At 42.9% G+C, this 20796-nt stretch overlaps 1 protein-coding gene across 1 annotated transcript in view; it reads left to right on the forward strand.

Moving 5' to 3' along the window:
- Window positions 1-20796, forward strand: part of LOC111663755 (ankyrin-3-like) — a 123673-nt gene that overhangs the window by 100454 nt on the left and 2423 nt on the right. Inside the window, exons 34-48 of the mRNA XM_087177087.1 lie at window positions 80-142; window positions 321-446; window positions 835-957; window positions 1494-1520; window positions 3092-3173; window positions 4423-11706; window positions 12611-12685; window positions 13090-13221; window positions 13622-13765; window positions 16126-17599; window positions 17768-17930; window positions 18278-18355; window positions 18755-18838; window positions 18964-19077; window positions 20190-20281. Coding sequence (XP_087033213.1) covers window positions 80-142; window positions 321-446; window positions 835-957; window positions 1494-1520; window positions 3092-3173; window positions 4423-11706; window positions 12611-12685; window positions 13090-13221; window positions 13622-13765; window positions 16126-17599; window positions 17768-17930; window positions 18278-18355; window positions 18755-18838; window positions 18964-19077; window positions 20190-20261 — 10041 coding nt within the window. The 3' untranslated portion in view covers window positions 20262-20281. The remainder of the gene's footprint in view (window positions 1-79; window positions 143-320; window positions 447-834; window positions 958-1493; window positions 1521-3091; window positions 3174-4422; window positions 11707-12610; window positions 12686-13089; window positions 13222-13621; window positions 13766-16125; window positions 17600-17767; window positions 17931-18277; window positions 18356-18754; window positions 18839-18963; window positions 19078-20189; window positions 20282-20796) is intronic.

Here is a 20796-nt window from a genome sequence, read left to right on the forward strand (position 1 = left end):
GGCCAAGTTTGTGGTGTTCGCCAAGATGAACGACGCTGTTGAGGCTCGGCTGCGCTGCTTCTGCATGACAGACGACAAGGTGGACAAGACCCTTGAGCAGCAGGAGAACTTTGAGGAAGTGGCGCGGAGCAAGGATATTGAGGTGGGGTTGTGCATTCATGTAGACTTGCAAACACTTTACTGCAGTAAGAGAGTCTCAAAAAGAACAAATAGACAAATTTATAAATCTATGATATGTTATTGAAATGCAATTCATCAACCTCATCTGCAGAATGTGTTTAAGCCGTGATACTCCATTTTTGGTCAATGCACTTCTGCAGGTTCTCGAGGGCAAGCCTATCCATGTGGACTGCTATGGCAACCTGTCCCCTCTCACCAAAAGTGGCCAGCAGTTGGTTTTTAACTTCTACTCCTTCAAGGAAAACAGACTTCCTTTCAATGTGAAGGTATAACATTTATCCCTTCTATCACCCTTTCTCTCTGCCAGCATTTACTGTGCATGTTCTGACCTAATTTGTAAATGTGCCTTGCTGATTAAATTATGTCAGAAATGAAAATTAAATTGACACAGTGTCACACTGAAAGTTTCCCACAGATCAGAAGTACATGCTGTTAATTTTGTGATTTTTTTTTGGTAATTTTTGTCCTCCTGCCAACTGACAAATGAAATGCATTCTCCCTGTTAAGTCTTTACATCTATATACTGTACAGTTTCCAATTTATGAAAGTGCAATAAGTTGAAGTAGAAAAAAATACAGAAATTTTAAATTCTGCAGGGTTGTTCTTGAAATTGTTTGTACAGTCAACTCATGATCTTTTGGCTATCTTCTACAGATCAGAGACATGGGCCAGGAGCCATGTGGCCGCCTCTCCTTCCTGAGAGAGCCAAAATCCACTAAAGGCCTTCCACAGACTGCCATATGCAATTTGAATATCACACTGCCAACCCACAAGAAGGTAGGATCACCACGTATGAATAGGTCATCTTTATAGGCCATATCATATCATCTACATGTAAATTACATTCAAGAAACAGGAAGCAGTGTTGTCCTGACATCAAGAGGAGCCACTGAAGTTCATTTGGTCTAAAAGTGACTGCCTGCTGCTTGTGTCTTTTATAAGTGTTAAAGCCTGTGCCAGTCATAAGACCCCACAACGTACACATGCAGCCACACATGCACATCGTGCTTTGTTGTATTGCCTGGCTCACTGTGGGTACATAAGAATTATGCAAAAAAAAAAAAAACACTTCTGATTTGTTTGTTGTGGTGTTGATTGATCACAAGAAACTGTAATTATTTTGCTTCTGCTTTTGTTATTTTGCTGTTTATTTTCTTATTAATCTCATAGATTTTTTCTGATGGCTTTTGTTGTTTTTGCTGCTCCATTTTCATCCCCTGAATTTTATTTCCACCGCCCTGCTCACTATAACTTCCCTGCTCTCCATTGTGTCATCTCTCTCCTCTCCTGCAATGCATCTTGGAATACCACAGGATATGGAGTCTGATCCTGATGATGAGGTAAACAGATTCTTCATCATCACATGGAACTGCTTCTTCTTTGTCGTCCTTTCTGTTTGCTATACTGCAGATGCTGAAGTAAATATGCGCGTTGCAAATATTTTGTCTCTGTACAGCACCTGCGTGTGAAAGATGCTTCTGACTGCACGTTTTTTACACAGCTACCTCATTGCTGAAGTGACCCCATGTAGTGCATGAGTGGAAATGGCAATTGTTTTAATCAGCAAGGATTTATTTATTGTTGTCTTCATCTCAAGTCCAGTGGAGCCAATTACTGTGCCACACCTCGGCTTGTTTTTCATCTCTATCTTCCTTTACATACATAATCAGCAGGAAATCACCATATCTCCATCCTTCCTATTAACTCGAGCGTTTCATACAGGACTATGGTATCTCTTGGAAGCTAAAGATGAAACTCTAACTCTTATCATTTGTCCACTTAGTCATTGTTTTGTTGTATTTGGGGTTTCCCTTCCTCACTCTTGTCCATGGCTTGTGTGTTACAGAGAATACTAACACTCTGAGCTGCATGCCAAAACATTTACAAGTTAGTTTAATCAAAGGGAGATAAGGCTGTTTTTATATTTGAGTATTTACATTATAAGTAGTGACCATGTGTGTTATATTCTTTCTACATAAATATATTAATCCACTGGCCAGACAGACTGTTGACATTGGGCAATTCAGCAACCAGATTATTATATCCAGATTTTGTTCAATGGCAGAATTTTTAATGTTCAGTGCCAACATAAAAAAGTATTCCAACCATAACCACACATTGCAACTACAGTTAGGCAAATGACATGGTTAAGGTTTCCAAAAGACTGTAGTGATCGTCTGAAAGGGACACACACAAAGCCCACAAACTACTGGCATGAGAGATAGACCAACATTCATCATGACAACCTACAATCTACACATTTGCTTTCACTTTGTTACATAATGGACACTCTTATTATCTACACAGGCACTGAATGTTGGCATATACTGTAAGTCATGAAATGCAGAATTGTCCAATAGGAACATAATTCCTGCAGACTGGACTGAATATGTGTCACTGTCCTAAAATTGAAATTGACACAACTGCTACTATTTTTGTCATTTTAATAAGGTGTACCATATCACCACATTTGATGATGATCTGAGGAAGTCATCTTCATGATAACTGGACATTTGTTTAACTAGCTAGTGTACATAAGTGGAAGTTGAATTTTGCCCATGCTTACTACTTACTGTAGCAAGCAATACAGAAAAAACACATATTGTTTGTAGTTATTTCATTGCAGTGACATTGAGAAATGCAATGAGTGAAGAGATGTAGAGAAACAGTCCATTACTCTCCAGAGGAGACACTACAGTACACCTGCAGTGCCTCCTTGTGACAGTACTAACAGCATGTACTGATTAACTAAAAGCAGGACACTATCCATGCAATACAGTATCTAAGTTAACAAGTTAACCTTAACCCTAACCCTAACAAGATCATTTAGACCTAATTCTGAGAGATTAGAGCTACATTTCACCATATTTTTTATGTTAAAGCATCTTTTGTTCTTTTTTGTTTGTTTCAGACTGAAAAGCCAGAACGACGTCATACCTTTGCCTCCTTAGCTTTGCGTAAGCGCTACAGCTATTTGACCGACCCAGCAGCGAGTGAGTTTCCCATTTTTACTTTCATGAACATTTCAATTGATTTTCGATATTTACATAATTTTAATCACTTTTAGTGTCTAAAGGTCCCTTAGTATAGAACGAGTTCTGACAAGACATGTTCATCAATCATTTATTCACTTCACCTTACACATACTCTTTGATCATTTGTCATTCATCAAACATTTGCATGGTTTACTGTGTGTTACGCTTTGCTTACCCACCCCATGTTGACAAAAAGGTGTTACTGTTACGTTATTTTACATTTGTGAAAACACTGGGAATCAATGTCTGTCTGTTCATTTATCATTTGAACAAAAAATGTTTCAATTCATGTTGAATAAAAATATTTTTTTGAATTGTTCTCATTCTTTTAGTGGCCATTTCACTCTTATTGGCTTTATGATTGTGTGCGGCTGTGTATATTAATGTGGTAACAGGTTGCACTTTATAGTTGATTTCCCCTACATTGAGACTATGTTAGAGTGAGCATTTTGCTATTTACAAAATGTTGACCATTATATATTTTTGGTACAGTTTTCATACTGCACTTTGTATTATCAGGACACAGAAGTTGTGCAAATTTTGCAGTACTGTCTGTGTTTTGTTTTATTATTCCAGCCTTGTCCATCTGAGTCTTACATGAAAACAATCATGTTAACAATTGAACTATGATGACTAATTTCTTGTAAAGTGCAACCTCATATTTTATTTTATGATCAACAAGTAAAGTGGTAATTTTTAATGGTATACATTCATGGGGTCATCTCTGGCATTGGAAATGAACCAAATGAAAGCAAAAACACATGTCAATAAAACACGTATAGTAAAAGGCACTATTGCAAGGAGGCAAAAAGATCACAATAGAATAGAACACATCAAAAGTCAATGGAATTTTTTTTGGTTTTCATGTCATTTTCTGTCACATTTATCATATGTCAAGCATTTTTTGTTCCTATACACACTCCATTCTTTATCAGGTATATTTTGCCATTAGTCACTGATTTTAGACCATAACTTTCCATATCATTCTGGATTTTTGAACAAGGGCCTGTCCTGCATTTCATTTTGACAAAAAGTCTCCCTGTTTCAACTGTTATGTTATTTTAAACTTCTGTCTTGCTGCTGTGAATAATGCTGTTTCTGACTGACTCAAATTTCTCTTTCTGGTTTTTATGTTTTATTTTAAATTATTTTACGTTACATTTTATGTTTACTTCCTTATTGATTTTGGTTTAAATTATTGTTGAAGAAACAACTGATCGAAGCTCGCCGAGAACACAGCCTTCTAGCTACCCTCACAAACCTGTCTTTTCAACGAGATCTTATCAGGCGTGGTCGCCTGTTCCTGTCGCCGTCCCTGGCCAAGCCAAGTCTGGGTTTGGCTCCCTCTCCAGTTCATCATCCAACACGCCCTCTGCCTCTCCATTAAAGTCTGTCTGGTCCATCAACTCTGCCTCCCCAATCAAGACCAACATCCCTGGATCACCTGCCTCCTCTGTTAAGTCAGTTAGTGACATGGCCTCTCCCATCAGATCTTACAGAACCATCTCCTCTCCTATAAAAACTGTAGTCCAACAAGCCCAGTACCCAACCCAGGTCTCCCCAAGTCCATTGGCCTCACCAGGGAAAAGTGCCCCAGACCCTATATCTATGAAAGGACTGGCTGCATTATCTGCTAGGACCTCTCCAATAACAGTCTCTGGAGGAGGAAGCACTCTTCTTGAGAGAACATCTATAGGCATGACCCCACCAACCTCTCCCAAGTCTTCTCTGAGTATGTTCAGTTCACCCCTACCATACAAGACTGTTATGGGGGGCTCTAGTGGCACAGCATCTTCCTCCTCACCCATAAAAACAGTCCCTGGTCTCTCCTCTGTGCGTTCCTTTGCTTCAGATGTCACTGGCCCTGCAAGAAACCTGTTCTCATCTCTTTCTTCACCACTTAAATCCAACCCCTCTCCAAGTGCTGCAGCTCTGATCAATGGAACTGTGTCACCTACACAGTACCGCTCTTCATCCCCAACATCTCTTCTCGCCAGCAGTCTGCAAGAAAGAATACAAGCAACCACCAATGCTGCAACTACAAGTGTCAATGCAGCCTTTGATGAGGTTGAAAAAACATTTAATTCTTGTTCTGCGGGCTATGGCACCTTGAAGTCCTTGTCCTCTTCTGCATCCTCCTCATATCAATCCATGAGATCTTCAGCTTCTAGTTCCCTTTATGCCTCTCTAAGAACCACTCCAAATGCCACCACTGCTGTAACGTCCAGTACAATGACTGTTCCAGTGTACTCCGTTATTAATGTCCTGCCAGAGCCCCAGTTTAAAAAGTTACCTGAGGTGTCCAAGTCAGCTGCTGCTCTCCTGTCCCCGCGGAAGACTGTGCCGGCTGAGGTGAATGCTCAGTTGCAGTCTTCCTTTGCTAGAACTCTTTCCCCCATCAAAGCCCCTCTTTTTTCTGCTGGCATGAAATCAAACACCACATCACCACTGTCATCCAGCCAAGAGATTCTGAAGGATGTAGCTGAAATGAAAGAGGACTTGATACGAATGTCAGCCATTTTGCAGACAGACCCAAATTCCACAGCCAATAAAGGATTTCAGTCGGATTCTCCCAAAGAGGCTAAGATAGAGGACGAGGAGCCGTATAGGATTGTGGAGAAAGTAAAACAAGATTTGGTAAAAGTGAGTGAAATCCTTACTAAAGATGCTGTGAAGGATGGTAGGGTTTCTCTGGCAAGGGGTTCTTTGGATGACATACACTTCTCAAAAGTACAAGTTGAACAACCACCAAGCAACTGGAGCTATCCGCCAAGATATGAGACTGTGGTTCCTCAAACAAAATCAAAAACAATACCAGACAGAGATTTCAATCTCTCCAAAGTGGTTGACTACCTGGCCAATGATGTTGGTAGCAGCTCTTTCTCCAAAATGCATGACACAAAACATAAAGCAGATGAGGGCAAGAGAGAAGGAGAGGGCAAGGAGAAACAGAAACGTGTCCTAAAACCCACCATAGCAGTTCAAGAGCATAAGCTCAAAATGCCTCCAACAAACATGCGCTCTTCAGTTTCAGACAAAGAGATCAGTAAAGTAGCAGATGCGCTTTTTGGAGCAGACACTGTGCTTGAATCCCCTGATGATATCTCACACGAACAGGATAAAAGCCCCCTCTCAGACAGTGGCTTTGAGACCAGGAGTGAAAGGACACCCTCTGCCCCTCAGAGTGCAGAAGGCATGGGTCCCAAGGCCCTATTTCAGGATATCCCAGTTCCGCCAGTGATCACTGAGACTAGGACTGAGGTTGTCCATGTCATCAGGAGCTATGAGGCCGCAGAGGATAACAAACAACTTGCAATGGAGGATGCACATCCTGTCAGATATATTGACTCAGATTCTAAAGGGCATCTCAATCAAGCTACATCAACTCCAGAACAGAATAAATGCTATTCAATAAAAGTCAGCCCTGATGAGGATCCAATTGGAAAAGGGATGAGAGTAAAGGAGGAGACTCACATCACTACCACCACCAGGATGGTGTACCACAAACCACCTGGCAAAGAAGCTGCATCTGAGAGGTGTGAGGAAACTATGTCTGTGCATGACATAATGAAGGCTTTTCAGTCAGGCAAGGACCCATCTAGAGAGCTGGCTGGACTGTTTGAACACAAGTCTGGCAATGAGGAAACGTCACAAAGAGTTCTTGAGGACATCAACTCCAAACCTAAAGTTGAAAGAATAATTGAGGTTCATATTGAAAAAGGAAATAAAACAGAACCAACAGAGGTCATCATCAGAGAGACAAAAAACCATGCAGAGAAGGAAATGTATTACTACCCAGGGAATAGACATGAAGAGGAGGAGCCTGAGGAATCACTTCCAGTGTACCTTGACTCCCCCAGAGTGAACACACCCATGTCACAAGAGGAAGACAGTCGCCCTAGTTCAGCGCAGCTCATGGCAGATGACTCTTACAAAACTCTAAAGCTACTTAGCCAGCAATCTGTAGAGTACAATGAAGATGAATCGTCAGAGCTTAGGGGAGAATCTTATAATTTTGCAGAGAAAATGCTACTCTCTGAGAAATTTGACCAGTCTCATTCTGACACAGAGGAATATCTGAGAGATAGGTCTCGTTTCCACTCACCAGACAGAAGCAGCCATAGTGAGGGTAGATCAGTTGGGCCAAGGACAGAGTATGTCTTCAGGTCGCCGAGAAATGTGTTTGACAAATCTGGAAGAATGGCCAGTGCTGATGATAACTTTGACAAATTGACACTTTTGCAGTATTCTTCTGAACCTGGTAGCCCAAAGCAATCTGTTTGGATGCGTGTGTCAGATGACACACAGAGTAAGGAGAGAGAACAGCTTATGTATGAGGACAGAGTGGACAGGACTGTAAAGGAGGCAGAGGAAAAACTCAGTGAGGTATCTCAGTTTTTTCGTGACAAAACGGAACAGCTCAACGATGAGCTTTCATCTCCAGAGAAGAAATCTCGTAGACCAGACTTCAGAGAATCACGATCAGGGCCGAGCTCTACACATAGCAGTCCAGAGAGGTCAGCCTACAGGAATGGGGGTAGTGGGGAAGAGTGGACCAGAGAGAGGCTTAGAGACAGGTTCAGCTCAAATGATAGGAAATGTGCCAGCTTACCCAGCAGTCCAGAGAGGAGAGTACTGCTGCAGTACAGTGAATCCGACCCAAGAAAACAAGGAGATGGTAAATCACAGGGAAGCACAGGTGAAGGTTCTAAACCATTTCAAATGTCTTCCTCTAAAGTGAGTGCAGTAAGGCTAAAGTTTGAGCAAGAGGCTCAGAGGCAAGATAGGAGTCCTCAGGGTGGCCAAAACTCAAATCCTCCTATTAGGAAACTCCAGGAAAGTAAATTACCTGTGTATCAGGTGTTTGCTGGTTCAAATGTTCCAAAAACACCAGACAGTCCAGGAAACCAGAGGAGATGTCTAGATAGTGAATCCAGTAAGTTCTCACCCAAGCATGAGACCAGTGGAAAAGATCAGGAGGAGAAAAAGTTATTCAAAACTTGGGAGAGTCAAGGGTATGGGAGCTATAAACCCCAATCTCCAAAACTATCTCATTCTTTAATCCATGATTCTATGAAAGATGGAAATAATAGTGATTCCCAAAGACAAGAAACAACCAAGAAAATAATCTACACAGAATTTGTTGTTCGAGAAAGCCCAAATAGCAATGATAGTCTAAAAAAAAACTCGGAATCACAAATTCCTGTTAAAAAGCCATCTAATTTCTCAGAAAATCATAAATCCACCTCTCTAAAATTAGATGCCTCTGTTGAACCATATGAGAAGGTAGGGTCTCATATTCCTACTCTAGCTAGTAATCGGTTACACAGTAGCTCTGAATCCAACAAGTCTACTCGTGGATCATCAGTAGAAAAATCCACAGACTCATCAGATGGAAGCCAGTCAAACATAGTGTGTAATGGTGTTGACCAAGTGGAGTATTTGGAGCAAGTAACTCCTGTAGTTGTCACAGAGGGTTTCAAAGATATTAAACCCTTACCTGTGTATGTTAGCATCCAAGTAGGAAAGCAGTATGAGAAAGAAACAGCCTCGGGGCAGCTGGGAACATACAAAAAGATAGTAAGCCATGAGAGTAGGACAGTGCATGAAACTAGGGGTGCATTTTACACTGTCAAACAAAAACAGTCTCCATCTCCTCAAGGAAGTCCGGAAGATGACACTCTAGAACAAGTGACTTTCATGGACAGCTCTGGGAAAAGTCCTGTTACCCCTGAGACCCCCAGCTCAGAGGAAATGAGTCTGACCTCAAGAACACCAGACTCTGTAATAGGCTTCATGCCAGGCATGCCAAGCCCTATCCCAGAGGAGTCTGAGGAGGAAGAAGGAAAGACCTTCATCTACAAGGAGCCCTTGAAGGAAAAATCTAAACCAGCTTCCTCAGAGAATCACAGTAGAAAACAGGATACAGAGAGACAGAAGTCAAAGGAGAAAAGAGTTGCTTATATAGAGTTTCCACCTCCTCCTCCTTTAGAGACAGAGCAGTCTGACCCTGAGAAAAGGGGGTCGTGTGCCTCTTCTGAGGCAGAGACAGAGATGATGGAGGTGAACCTCCAAGAGGAACATGATAGGCACCTCTTAGCTGAGCCAATCATCAGGGTACAGCCTCCATCCCCTATACCCCCTGGAGCTGATAACAGCGATTCAAGTGATGATGAGTCTGTCTTCCATCCCATCCCCATCAAAAGGTACACCTTCAAAATGAAAGAGGAGGGGGATAAACGCCCGAAACACAAACGAACAGAGAAAAACGGAAATAATAAGGAGTCTGGGATCAATGGTGTAGTAAAGGGGGAGGATGCTGACTTTGAACAAAATGGCAATGACCAGTCAATCACTGACTGCTCTATAGCAACCACTGCTGAGTTCTCCCATGACACAGATGCAACTGAAATAGACTCTTTGGATGGGTATGACCTTCAGGATGAGGATGATGGACTGAGTGAGGATCCTAAAACATCGAGTCTGTCTAATGATGGAAAAACAACTGACCGCTCATTCAGTCAGTCTAAGCTCGAAGTGATAGAGGAAGAGAAATGTGAAGAAGTGGGGGATAATGGAAAGTCTAAAACCAGCACATCTTCAGCAAAAAGCAGTGGAGATGAAAAGGATTATACCCTAGAAGGAAGACATCCAGATAGGCAGGGCTTTGGAGAAAACTACTTTGCCTACCAACTTGAAGAGGAGCTGAATTCAACCTTCAAAACTGTTGCTACTAAAGGCCTGGACTTTGACCCCTGGTCCACCAAAGGGGGTGATAATGATGGAGTTTTTGAGTCCAAATCAAAAGAGGAGGATCCCAAGCCCTTTGGTTTATCGGTGGAGGACAAATCACAGGCTACAACACCTGACACAACTCCCGCTCGAACACCGACTGATGAGAGCACACCGACTAGTGAGCCTAACCCCTTCCCTTTCCATGAAGGGAAGATGTTTGAGATGACCCGCAGTGGTGCTATTGACATGAGCAAGCGGGACTTTGTTGAAGAGAGGCTTCAGTTTTTCCAGATTGGTGAGCATTCCTCTGACCCTAAAACAGGGGAAAAGGGGAGAGGGGGCAAGATCCTGGGGGTAATTTCCTCTCAGTCAAAAACAGGGGAGAGGGCCACAGTAGATGGGAATGTGAAGGTTATAGATACTACCACAGACAGCAGCACTACACCAACAACACCAGCAGCAACAACAGCAAAATGCAGCTCTGCGCAGCCTGGCAGTGACACTGGCTATACCAGTACTGATGCTCCCTCCTGTGAAGCCATAGCTGAGACCGCCTCGTCATGTACAATCACAGCCTCTAAGGTTGATCCCAAATTACGCACTCCTATTAAGATGGGCATAGCTGCCTCTATAACTGTGAAAAAAGACTCAGGGGATCTCACAGATTGTAAAACTGAGATGTCAGAGGGTCAGATGGTGCCAGAATACATCAGTATTGAGGGTCAGTGTACAGAGAGTCAATCTAGCAGACACACTGAGTCCAAGTTAGAGAGTAGAGATTATCCTTCTGAAAACTGCAACAACAACAACAACCTCGAGTCCTCAAGTGTTCAGGCCAACTACATTCAGTGTGGTAGTGTGGTGTTTAATTTGCAGTCCTCCTCTGAGCCCACTCTTCAAAAAGCTAGCAGGATAGAAACACTGTGTTGTAGGGATTTAGAAGAGAGGGTGGATTTACACAGCAGCAATCAGGTGCAGGACCAGAAAAGTGAAACAGTTAAAGAAAGTGAAGTGAAGCAGCCGAGGTCAAGGCTTCCAGTTAAAGCATCAGGGTGGTCATTTCACACACAGGGAACAGCCATTGGCAAACAGAAGCCCAAACAAGCAGTAACGGTTGAGGTCAGGAAAAGGGGAGAGCCAGCCATAGCCAAAGTAGAGCCCAGGTCTAGAATACCAATCAAGGATGTTAAAAAGAGCAGCCCCACTGCTGCAGCTAGCTCACTTGTTTCAGTTCGGGTTACCTCACAGCCAACAAGGGCATTGGACTCAGAGAGAACAGCCATACAATTGCCCTCAAGGCTCCCACTGAAGGACAGGCATCAGGTCAGCAATGTCACAAATGAGGGAGCATGTAGACAGGACAGGCAGGAAAACCCTAGTGAAATTTGTAAGCGCACCATCGAATACTTTAAAGACATTAGCGGGGAGACGCTAAAGTTGGTGGACCGCCTGTCAGACGAGGAGAAAAAGACGCAGACAGAGCAGTCGGAGGAAGACAGCACCTCCCGGAGCACCTCTCTGTCGGACGCCTCCCAGCCTTCCCAGCCCTCCCAGCCCTCCCAGCCCTCCCGCTCATCCAGGTCTGGTAGAGGTTCGAGGGCTGAGGCCGGGGCCGCGTCCGTAAGGGCAAAGGTGGCGACGACGGACAGGGCCTCCGGCAGTGAGAGGAGCAGGAGGAGTAGGCGGACTGGTGGGAAGGAGGGCAGTCAGGGACTCACAGGGTCTCGAACGCCTCCCATCGCGGAGATCAAGCCTAGTTTGTAAAACTTTCACACTATGTTTAAAATACATCTATATATTTATATATTTCACTTTTAGTTGCATGACATCGTTGTGATCGTTTAATGGATTGACTGGAATGCCTGTGGCGTGTTTACATATTCTCTTCAGAACAGTAGCTGTCATTTAAATTTCTTTTTTTGTCATTGATGTACTGTGTACTGTATTGTCCTTGTTGCAAGATTCTCTTTCCTCTGTTCCCCTCTTTCAACCCTTTTTAACCCCCGTTTGGTAGCGTGAGCATGCCAGTAGTAGTGACTGGTCCACTGGCACAACCAGTCCCTTGTTTGACAACTTCCTGGTCTGTCTGTCTGTCTGTCTGTGCGGGGTGGCTACCGAGTTATTGTAGTAGTTTGTTCTTACAGAATTTTTCATGTTTTCAATTGTCATTTAAACTAACTAGTGTTGGCAAAGAACACACAAAAGCGTCTTCGCATGTCAGCATTTTAGATTCTAACATAGACCTTTCCACCCTAGATTTGTAGAACTACGAGTCTGTTGTTGAGAGTCATGTTATGCTTTGTTTTGTGTGGTTCTCATGACAGTTACTGCTTGCTTAGAGGATACATACCACAAACAGTCACAGAACACCACTTAATCTATGAACATATTTAAGTTGCCCATAATGTCTCTAGTGTGAAATATCCTTTTCTTGCCATCCTGTGAGAGTAATTGAACCTAGATTATAGCTATATTACAGTGATATGCTCACTATTTTAATTTAATTATTTTGAACACAACATTGATTGATGTTGTTAATTCTGATGCATAAGTGGCCAGAAAAGGAAAAATATGTACATGTTTATTTTTCTCTTAGATTAGTATCTAGGGGAAGAGGAATGTGAACGGTATTGATAAGTCATTATCCTCTTTCTTCCCAGGTCCCCAAAGTCCTTGTGAGCGGACGGACTTGCGCATGGCCATCGTTGCAGATCACCTGGGACTCAGTTGGACAGGTTGGGACACATTCTACATTACTCTAGCCCTCAGGTCCCTTTTACCCGAGTTGCTTTCTTTCTCATTCTCAAACCCTGGCATTTGCTGCCATCTTCAGGCTAACGGAATATCCTACAAAGGATCATACTGTTAAATGTGGCCCTGAAAATGTCATATCATTTAATGGGGACAAAAAAAAAAAAAAGTGGAATTTAAATTTAGTGTTGAGGCAACTGAAGTTGAAACTGTTTTATAACAGGATTTTAATGATTTTGAAATACATATATTTATATTGTTATTTAACCTCTGTGTAATTTGTGTGTTTGCACTCACTGCAAACACACAAATTGTCTGTCATAAAATGACAGACAATTAAATACTGTACATTAAAGTTAGAAGAGTTGCTATTCTTGTCCCATCACAGAGTTGGCCCGGGAGATGAACTTCACAGTGGATGAGATCAACCACATCAGACTAGAGAACCCCAACTCTCTGACAGCACAGAGCTTCATGCTACTTAAGAAATGGGTCAGTCGGGAAGGGAAAAACGCCACAAGTAAGACTATTTTTATATCTAAAAATGTTTTTTCTCCTCTCTTTCGATGTCTTTCGTCTGCTCTCTTTTCAGTCTTTCTGCTTTTGATTTATGGCAAAGAAAACTTCTAATGCTAGCTCATAAAATTTATGGTATTTTCACATGCATCTGTGTTGTCCATTTTAGTCTGAGTATTTTCCCTGCCTGTTTTACTGTGTATCCTCCTCAGTCCCTTTCTGTCTGTCTTTTAATCACTCTCATCCTTTCCCTGTTCAGACATCAAACACCCAAATTTGCATATATATTTTTTTTCCTTAGTAAACCATTGGGATAAGCAGTTTTGCTCAAATTTACAAACTTTGTTTCATAATTTTACGGAAGTCTTAATTCAATTTTTTTGTCATCTTCTTCTCTTCCACAGCGGATGCCTTAACTACAGTGCTGACCAAAGTCAATCGGATGGATATTGTGACTTTACTGGAGGGCCCAATATTTGACTATGGTAACATTTCAGGCACGAGATGTTTTGCCGATGATAACGCTGTTTTCCGGGATCAGGCTGATGGTAAAGTTTAGCTCTGTCTAGCTGACCTCTTACCTCTCCCTGCTACCATTTTTGTTGTGCCAATGCATGGATCACATGCAAATAGTCCTAGTGCAAATCTCTAGATAAACTGATTTACTGTCAGATTTGGATTTTGTTTGGACAACTGGCTCCTGCTGTTTCCCAAATGCATTCCTGATTTTCATATTTTACAGTTTATATGCCAATGAAATAATCATAGTATTCTACTTTAATGCATCTTGCTTTTTTTTTTTAAATCAATCAATTTTAAACAAGTTTTAATTGCACTTGAACATACTGATGTTAATTGGCTTATATTTAATTAACCACCATTTTCATATTAATCAGGTCTTGCAGAGGGTGAATACCACTCTACAAATCACCATAGTGCATCCAGTTGTCACAAATGAGCAATATCCACTGTTAAAATCCCATTCTAAGTGCATGCTGCATACTTATTTAAATGTTTTTCAATTATGTCTGACTAGAAATATAATCTATAATCCTGTAGAGTCTGCTTTCCTTTCTGCATTTAGTTTAGTTCTCCTAGTTCTCCTCCAGTTCCTCTGAGCCTTCCTTGGATAGATGAGAGAATCTCTTCCTCTGTGAAACCAGACTGCCTCCTCCTCCTCTTCTTCCTCCTGCCTCCCATCACCTCCCCACAGCAGTATCCACTGCTGATAACAGCACATAACAGCTCTTAACAAGTTAAGAGTCATAGTTGCTGATATCTACATGCGCCCTCTCCTTATCCATCCCTCACATGCCTCTTCCTCCACATATCCCTCATTCATGTTATTCATTCATTGTCTTGTTGTGCAAGCATGTTTCAAATTAAACCATCTTTCATGTGTTCTTTTTCCATCTTTCTCCAATGCACTTTTGTTCCTTTTCATCTCCTCTGCATGTCGTGCCTCATCCCTTTGCCATAGTTTGCGTTATTATCCCCTTAACCCCCCGAAGCAATGAAGCTGCCTTCATCTTGCAGACACCCAGCCCCCTCTTTCCAACACAGACCCCAACTCCCCCACCCACTCCCCTCTCACCTACTGTAGCACTTCACTGCCGTCCCTTTCCCCCACGCCGCTCTCCAAGTTATGAGTCCTCCATTTCGCTCAAAGACTTGGCACCTCCAGCGCCATTTGAACCACCAAAGTTCAACTTCCTTCCCCCTCCTTCCCCCATTCCTCAATGTCCCCCTGCTGACCCTCGTCAATCCCCTGCCTTCCCTTTCTCGCCCCACCCATCCTCCCCAATCCCCCTCATCACCTCACCTTTACCTTTATCACCTGCTGCTAACTCTTCATCACCCATTCCTTCTTCAGCTACCTCTGTTCCATCCTCTCCCACCTCTGCCCCAACCTCCCCCACTTTCACCATCCCCCCCCAAATACCTGACCTATCGGAACCCATCACCAACCCCTCCTCACCCTTAGGTAGGACTTCACCTTCTGTCACCGCCTCTCCAAGCAGAGAGTCTATAGTGATGCAGCTGGCCTCCTCCTCCCGCCCTGTCTCCCCTCTTTCCTTGTCTACTCTCCCTCCCGTCTCTCCCTCTGGGTCCCGATGTCCAAGCCCCAGTCCTTCCTCCCCTCCCCTCCGCTCCCTGTCCCCCTGTCCTGCTTGCCAGTGCACTTGTGCACCCTCCATCCCTCCAGCTCCCACTCGAACTCCCATTGACCCTTCCACAATGGAAATATTCATTTAGCATCCTCTGTCCTTTATCTTGCTCCTTCTCCTCCTCTATTCCTTCCCACATCTCTCATCTGTCAACTTATTCATGTGAGCATGTAACAGAACACCCTGGCAAATAATTAAGTAATATCCTGCATTCATAACATCCCACGCTACATGATTAATATGGCCTTATGTCTCTAATGCGCTGCCACTTTTGACGTCTTACCTCACCACAGCTGTTGAATCAACACTCACTAAAAATCAGAAACATTACTGACAAACATGACATGCTTTTATGATTACTGTCAATTTGAATACTACTAAGTATTATAACTATACTACTACTTCTTTATATATCTTAAATATTTCACTATATTTTTTATTTGTGTTCAATATGAAATTTTCAAAAATATACAGTAAAATGTATTGTATGTTTTTATTATATTTTACTGCATATGTTTGAGTTTGGATTAGTCATACTGCCATTATACAGTAGCTGCTGACAAATCACCATCTCAGCTAGTGGTTATCTGGAGACATGCTTTGCACTTCAACCTCTGTGCCATTGTCAGCTCATACAGTGTATGTGTTAAGGTGTGTGTGTTTTTCGGTGTGTTATATTCTTTTGTGGCATGCTTTGGTGTGTGCGTATGTCTCTACATTTGTCATCCTGTCACCTACAGATTATCAGAGCATTCTAGCGGAGCTGCAGTCCCCTGCTGCACTGCACTCTGACCCCCACTTCCTGGAGCCCGAACTCCCCATCACCCCCAACCCTTCCCTTGCTCACCATCAACCAGAGCCAGACACCCCTTTGCTGGCCGACTCCCAGCCTCAGCCCTTGCCCTGGAGCCCGGAGATAGAGCCTGGTAGCGAAGAGCCAGACAGCCCTCCTAGGAGCCCCCCCAGACCCTGTGACCTTGCCCTATCCTTCCCGGCCTTTGAACTCCCTGACCCTGTTCCTTCTAAGGTCAGAAAGCCCCACATCGCTCTGAACGACCAGCTGCTTTTGAGCGAAGAGGAGGACAGGTCTTGTCATGAAATGGAGCTGAGCCACAAGCCCAGGTCTCACTCTTTCCCAGCGATGTGCGAGTTAGACATTGACATGGCTTACTCCACATCTTCCCCTTCTCTATCATCAGTATCATCTATAACGCCTTCATCGCCTGACAGAGCACAAGTGGTAGATGCAGGAATGCAGTTGGGTGCCCCCAATGGGGTACAGGAGGATGTAGGTTTAAAAGGAGGTGAAATGGAAGTGACAGAAGAAATAGAGAAGGTTGTTGAGATGGTTGCAACAGATTTAGCAGAGGGCAATGGATTAGTGGAAAAGTGGGTAGAGCAGGACCTGATTAAAAATGTGGAAAGAAAATGTGAGTTGATTACAAAAGATAGGTCAAAGTTGGCAGAGGAAAAAAACATATTGGTGGAACAGAAGGAGGGGTCTGTGGAGGAAGAGAAAGATGTGATAGATGAGCAGCATGTTCTTGTTCAAGATGAGAAGAAGGGGACAGCCTGTAAGGTGGAGGAGGTGAGAGATGTGCAGAATCTGTCAGAGGAGCAGCAGCATAATCTGATAGAAATTTGGCATGAAGTGGGAAAAGACTGTACCACAATAGAAGCGGTGACTGTCACAGAGGGTATTGATGAAAAACCAGAGGTGCAAAAGGTGGATGGGGACAGTGAGGAAAGGGTCTACAAGGGTGACACAGATGGAGAACTGCAGTTTAAGGATGAAGGAGAGTTGTGTGGCAGTGAAAGAGATATTTATGGGACGTCAGAAGAGGACCATGCAACCGAGGACCAGGCTGTAGCCCGTCTCTCCCCTCAGGCCTGGGTTGAGGCACTTGGAGAACTTCAGTCCAGTGAGTCTGAATCCAATGAGGAAGAGGAGGAGGGACACGGAGACAAACAAAGCACAGAAGAGGCATTAGGATCTCTGTTGGAGGAGGTGAAGAAAGAAGAAGGCTCAGAGGAGAAGGAGGAGGACAAAGAGATGACCGAGGCCAGGGTTCAGGAGATTCTTGATCAGGTTGAACAGGCAGAAAAAGACATGTGTTCACTTTCAGGTTGGCACAGTGATTCATCAAGCGTCAATGTGGAACCACCGACGCCAGGCCGAAGTGTCAGCTCAGACCTGCTCGACAGACGGGAAAGGTCAGTCTCTTAAGTCTCCGAGAATTACCACAATTTCTTGCCAGCCTGAATTTAAAATCCATCTTTTCCTTGTGCATCCTTCTCAGAAATCTTCTCAGATTATGTATTTTTCAGCTCTTTACGGTATCCTGTAACTACAGTCCTAATTATTTGTATCTTACCCAACAGCCAGGAGAACTCTAGTGACTCCATCACATCCTCGTCTAGGGGCGAATCAGGGAGGTCCCGACAGAACGGCGACAGCTCAAAGCACTCACCTCAGGGCGGCTCCTCTGAGTCTTCGAATGGCAGAAAAGAAGAGGGAGCGCTGGTGTCAGAGAAAAAAGTCCAGGTAATGTTACTAGCAATAACAATAATGAGTACAATCAAATGAAAAGACCCTTAACAGTGGTTATAGTGCAGTGTAGAATCTAGTCCTGTTTATTGTCTGTACCTACTGCAGCACTATACTTCATTGTGATTCTGTTATTGAAGGTGAAATGCCTAAACCAAACAAACTTAAGTCTTTGGTTCCAGGTTTCTCTTCTTTTTGATCCAGCAGACCATGGAGATGGCGTAGGCCTTCATAAAGGCTACATGTCACAGCTAACTAATTCTCTTTCCTATACATGTACTTCTCTCTCCTCCTGACTCCCTCCATGTGTTTGTGTAATGACCTTATAATACCTTTTTCAGCAGCGGGTTAGTGTAGATTCTGGTTCAGAGGAAGAACAGACTGTAACTACAAGAATCTTCAGACGCCGTCTCATTTTAAAGGTACCCTGAAAGCCTGAAGCAGAGGCTGGGCTGAGCCTTTGTTTGGTTTGGTTTGGTTTGGTTTGGTTTGGTTTGGTTTGGTTTGGTTTGGTTTGGCTTGGCTTGGTTTAGACTGGTCATTCTGGTGTGCATCATAGTAGTTGTGTTTGGTTAATGATAGTTCTACTCCCTTTGTAGGTGTGGATATGTGTAAGCATAGATATGTTTGTGTACGTGCACTACCAAGCCCGTCTCAGGTCATGGTTGAAGACTAACCCAGTGTTCAGCTTCTTTCTGACAGGGATGTTTGTCTTTCTTGAGGTGCTGTTTCGGGTGTGGTGATGGTAACGGATTGTTTTATTAGTTCTGAATGCGTCTTTTGTGAGCCTTTATTTGTTTCCTAACCACAAATGCTTCCAGGGAGAAGAGGCAAAGAATATTCCAGGCGAGTCTGTTACAGAAGAACACTATATGGACCAAGACGGTAACCTCATCAGTAGAAAAGTAATGTACAACTTCATTTTCATTTCCCATTCAGCTCTGAAATAAAACCCACCACAGGGAGAGATGTTTTCACAAAGCAGATCAGATTTTTTCTTTCTTTATCAACATCCTTCTGCCTTGGTCAGGTAATAAGGAAGGTTATTCGGAGGGTTTCTACTCCCACACCAGAAAACCAAGGAGGCGACAGGTGGCACAGAGACCTTCAGCACAGTCCCATTCTGCAGGAAGACTGGTCTGAGGTTGGCATGAAGATATCTAACTGTGTGCCTGGGTTCAAAGTCTAATCTAGATGGGAGGCCTGGGATGTTGTTACCCTCCTGTCAGAAAACAATCAGCATGTGGGAGGTTCACAGCTAATGTAGACGTCAGGCTTAAAGCTGCACTGTGAAAGACTGCATGTGAAAAAGCACAAATTTTACCATCCTAAAACACAAAGTGGAGCTGCAACAACAAAAAAAACATTGTATCTTGCCTAAATGAGAAAATACATTCATGAGCAACCTCTTCAATCCTGTGAGACCCACCAGCAGGTCATCATCAGAAAGTAATTGTCTTTGGCCAAGCGTTGCTCAAACCCGCAATATTTTATTAATAAGGTTCCTAATGATTTGAAATATGTGATGATGAACAGAAATATATGTACTATTCTACACAAAACATATACAGAATATTTCAAATGTATTTGGGTGTAGCAGAACAGCACAGTTTACTGACACCACGTTACTTCTAGGTATCGAAGACCTCAGAGTTACATCTCACTGCTCTTTTAGTGCAGCTTTAAGTCAAAAAACGGAGTCAAAAATGGAATCAGTTTTGATCTGATCTTGTTTATATCCAGTGGTGCAGGTGAATTTTTGATTAACACTGGATTAGTTGGTTTGGGAAAACTGTCCTCATTATCTCTCTTCTAGGCAAAAATGATGCCATTTGAAGTGCAACCTTGCATTTTGTGTTTTGACATTGTGTGGTGTGTATTGTGTTTACATAACAAAGGGGATGCTGACTATGCTCCTCCTGACTGTGGTTTTAATGGTGTTTTAAAGTGTTTAACTGATTAGTCAACAGTATGGCTAATGAGTGTCATGGCTGTTGTGAAAATAAAGTGTACCTCTTTTCTTTCTAACACTTTACATAATAATATAATTTCTCTTCTAGGTGTCTGGTTGGTGTGTGGTTTGGGTCCTAATTATATTCCTAACAATAATTATACTACTAACATTTGCTAGTTTCACATTCCTACTGTGTGTGTAGTTTACTTTCTCCTTTGCGTGTTGGTTTGAAACTTGTTTTCCTCCAATGAGAAGAAAATGATACCATGACTCAACTATATTTCTTTGTCTGTGTTTTCTAGCAAGGAGAAGTTTCAAGGAATAGCAGGCGAAAGGATGACAGAAGATCAGGAGATAAGAAGTTCCACTCATAGGGATGGTTGTGCTCTACCAGGTACAGTAGCTTACTGCTTTTCTCTGTAACACAATCAGCTCCTCTCTTGTTAATCACTCCTCTACTCATTCGCTTCTTATTCAGTGCACTCAATGACCTTCTTAAGACGTGCGGATACCTAATACACACATGGTAGAGTGGTTTTGATCTTCTCAGAAGAAGAAATAAGAATAAGGGTTTTTTCTAAAACGTCAAACTATTCCTGTAAGTTACCCCTCCTCAGATAGTTACTCTGTCCCACAGACTCCAAAAGGCTGACTGATCCTCTGGCAACATTTCTGCCCTCCGTGTTCACGAGTGTGTGTGAATAGGGAACAGTTACAAAGGAAACAGGGCTGATGGACGGCACACACCTCAGCATTATATTGGCCCACTGATACCCTCAATGCCTGTTTTTGTTCACTAAATCCCCAACTCGTAACAGCATTGTAGCATCCAAAAAGACTTTGTTATCCCACTGGCCAGACTGTTAATCCCTACTGCTGTTCACCCGTATGTTATGTTTGCAGTGAATC

Source organism: Seriola lalandi, unplaced genomic scaffold (assembly GCF_002814215.2).
Source record: "Seriola lalandi dorsalis isolate HSWRI2012SDOR001 ecotype SW California unplaced genomic scaffold, Sedor1 jcf7180002054580, whole genome shotgun sequence".
Taxonomy (NCBI): domain Eukaryota; kingdom Metazoa; phylum Chordata; class Actinopteri; order Carangiformes; family Carangidae; genus Seriola; species Seriola lalandi.